This window comes from Carlito syrichta, unplaced genomic scaffold (assembly GCF_000164805.1).
Source record: "Carlito syrichta isolate Samal-C Ts95f unplaced genomic scaffold, Tarsius_syrichta-2.0.1 Scaffold120774, whole genome shotgun sequence".
NCBI classification, from domain to species: domain Eukaryota; kingdom Metazoa; phylum Chordata; class Mammalia; order Primates; family Tarsiidae; genus Carlito; species Carlito syrichta.
The window spans coordinates 14,335-17,162 of record NW_007064870.1 but is presented as its reverse complement, the minus strand read 5'-3'; the positions used below and the strand labels follow the sequence as shown (position 1 = coordinate 17,162).

The 2,828-nt window shown below is 61.4% G+C and overlaps 1 protein-coding gene across 1 annotated transcript in view; it reads right to left on the bottom strand.

Moving 5' to 3' along the window:
• The window catches only part of LOC103249554 (RNA exonuclease 1 homolog), a gene marked incomplete at both ends in the record, with an annotated part of 5,708 nt that extends 5,521 nt beyond the window's left edge, over window positions 1–187 (bottom strand). The window contains one exon of the mRNA XM_021707609.1: window positions 42–187. Within this exon, the coding sequence (XP_021563284.1) occupies window positions 42–187 (146 nt within the window). The remainder of the gene's footprint in view (window positions 1–41) is intronic.
• Window positions 188–2,828: the final 2,641 nt, after the last annotated feature.

The window sequence follows — 2,828 nt, the reverse complement described above, 5'->3', positions numbered from 1 at the left end:
GTCTCCAGCAGCTCCCGGTAGCGCCGCTGCTCCTGTTCCACCTCGCTGCGCACAGCCTCGATGGCCTGGTTGACCAGCTCCAGCTCCTGCGCGTCCGAGCGCGGCTCGTCCCCCAGCCCCAAGGCGCCATTCTCCCTCTGCGCGGGGGGCTTGGGCAACTCGGGGTTGCAGGGGTCATAGCCCAGGCCTGAAGGGAGAGGGGACAGCTATGAGCAGCTGCAGGAGCCAGGGACCCACACACACAGGTGTCCCCCGAGGCACTGGGTGGCCAGCTTGGCACAGGTCACACGGCTGGCTCAGCCCGGCCCTGCCTAGCTGAAGCTGAGGGAGACGGAGGGGCGAGGGGGGCTCGCGGCTGCGTCACGGCGGGGCAGCCGAAGGGGCCAGCCGGCAGCTCCAAGCCCACCCAGCGTGACCACGGAAGGCACACACCCACCAGAACAGAGTGGAGACCTGTGGCCACATGGGTGTGGAGTGCCTACGGTCAGAATTCTGGGTCGGGACAGGGGCAGGGCTGGGCCCTGGCAGGGGACATGCGAGGGACCTCCCCCACTGGCAGCCGTGTGCTGTGGGTGCTGCCCTGCCCCACGAGCGTGCACCGCGGGCTCCTTCCTGACGCCTCCTCCTTTGGGAACGGCCCGGGCCAACCAGCCCTGCGGCAGCCGATGTCACACAAGTGTCTGAGGCCGAGCAGGACTGGTGGGCAGAGGACACCCCCAGCTGAGGGGCCACCCTCAAGGCATGCACACAAGCCTGAAGAGGAAGACATCGGGGATGTGATCCCACCGGTGTAAAAAAGAAAAAAGAATCACGTGTCTCAAGGACACGCAACATTTGAGAAACATCACGAACTGGGGTGGAGAGCAGGATAGCGCAGATGCCGGGATGGGATCCCACTCTAAGGCTGGCCTGGCTGGGAACTCCTGGCCTCAAGCAATCGCTGGGACTGCAATCAGCTTCAAGCACACTTTCACTAGGCCGGACCAACCTGAACGGCCTTCCCGGGAGACAGGAAGACAGGGGACATGTGATGCTGTTATTTACATGGCCCTGGGGCACATCCTAGGAGACCGGCAGACCCAATGCCAACAAAATGCAATCAGAGACTCACTCATGGACTGAAGGTGCAGAAGTCCTAAATGAGACACAAGCAGGGGCTGGGTTCAGTGGCTCAGCCTGTCATCCCAGCCCTTTGGGAGGCCGAGGCGAAAGGACTGCCTGAGCCCACGAGTTCGAGACTCACCCGGGGGACTTGGCAAGCCCTCGTATCTAAAATAAATCAAAAATTAGCCAGGCATGGTAGCGCGCGCCTGTAGTTCCAGCTACTCTAGAAGGCTGAGGAGGGAGGATCGCCGGAGCCCAGCAGGTCGAGGCTGCGGTGGCCGGAAGCGGCCACTGAACTCCAGTGTGGGCGACAGAGTGAGACTCCACCTCAAAAAAAAAAAAAGACACGAGCAAACAAAGGCGGCAGTTTAGGGAAAGGGGTAACATACCACGTTCAAGTATTTTGTCCCAGAAGCTTAGACAATGCTGGGCACGGTAGCTCATGCCAATCACCCCAGCGCTTTTGGGTGGCTGAGGTGGGAGGGCTGCCTGAGCCCAGGAGTACAAGGCCATCCTGGGCAGCATAGTGAGACCCTGCAGCTACCAAAAAACCAAAAAAGTAGCTGGGTTAGGTAGCGCCTATAGTCCCAGCTACTTGGGAGGCTGAGGTGGGAGGATCGCCTGAGTCCAGTAGTTGGAGGCTGCAGTGAGCCGTGATTGTACCACTGCACTCCAGCCTGGACTGCAGATTGAAACTGTGTCTCAAAAACAAAAAGTCTAGAAATTCTACTGAATGGAAGCTTTGCATCTCTACGGAAAAAGTTCATAGGTCTGATGCCCTCTGGTCGGCAGCAGCCAGTCCCAAAGATGTCTCCGTCCTAACTCCTGAAGCCTGTGGATGTTTGTCACCTTAGACCCCGGCCATCAGAAGCACGCACAGGCTGGGCTTCCAGGGGTCAGCCTTGTGACACTGCACTCAGAACCCGCAGCACCTGCCCGCAGATACCGCGCTGAGGAAGGCCCCCATAGCCAGGGGCTCCACGGGAAACAAAGACTGGGCGAAGGCGCCCATGTGTGGCAAGTCTCTACAACAGACAGAAGCCAGATTCTAACAGAACCTGGGCCCAGGGGCGGGGCCTTCTGGGCCGCGAACAGATCCTGCCTTAATGCACCCTGAACGCCCTGCCCACCGACAAAGGGACTCGAGGCGCCAAGAATCACAAGCCCCGACAGCAGAGGAGTGAAGGGAAGCCACACTGCGCTGGGTGGAGGGAGGGACACACTCGGCCGCTGGCTCTGCACGCAGTGGCACCTGCATGTTCGGCGTTAGTGGCGCCTCTGCTTATTCTAAAACCCAGGAAACACCCCGACGCCCGCCGAGACACTGTGCAGGACACACTGACCTGTGCTGCTGGGCGCCCAGAGCAGTCCCTGCCAGGAGACCCTCCCGCAAACCTGCCTGGCCGTGGGTGGTGAAGCAGAGAGCCCGTTTCCTGCCCTGCCCGCAAGGTCCCTCCTCCTGGCAGGCCCCCCAACCCCGGCACCCGTGGGTCTGTCCATCTAGGCCGAAGAGCCTCTGCAGGTGGGATGGACGACCCTGAGGTGCAACGAACCCTTGGAAGAGGAGGCTGGAGGCTCCGAGTCAGACTGCGCTGCTGGCGCTGAGGATGGAGGATGAGCCTGGAACAAGGAGGCGGCGCCGCTGGGTGCTGGCAAAGGCGGCCCCCAGGAGGGCCCAGCCTGCCCAGCCCGGGATCAGGCCGTGAGGCCCCTCGGACTTTTCG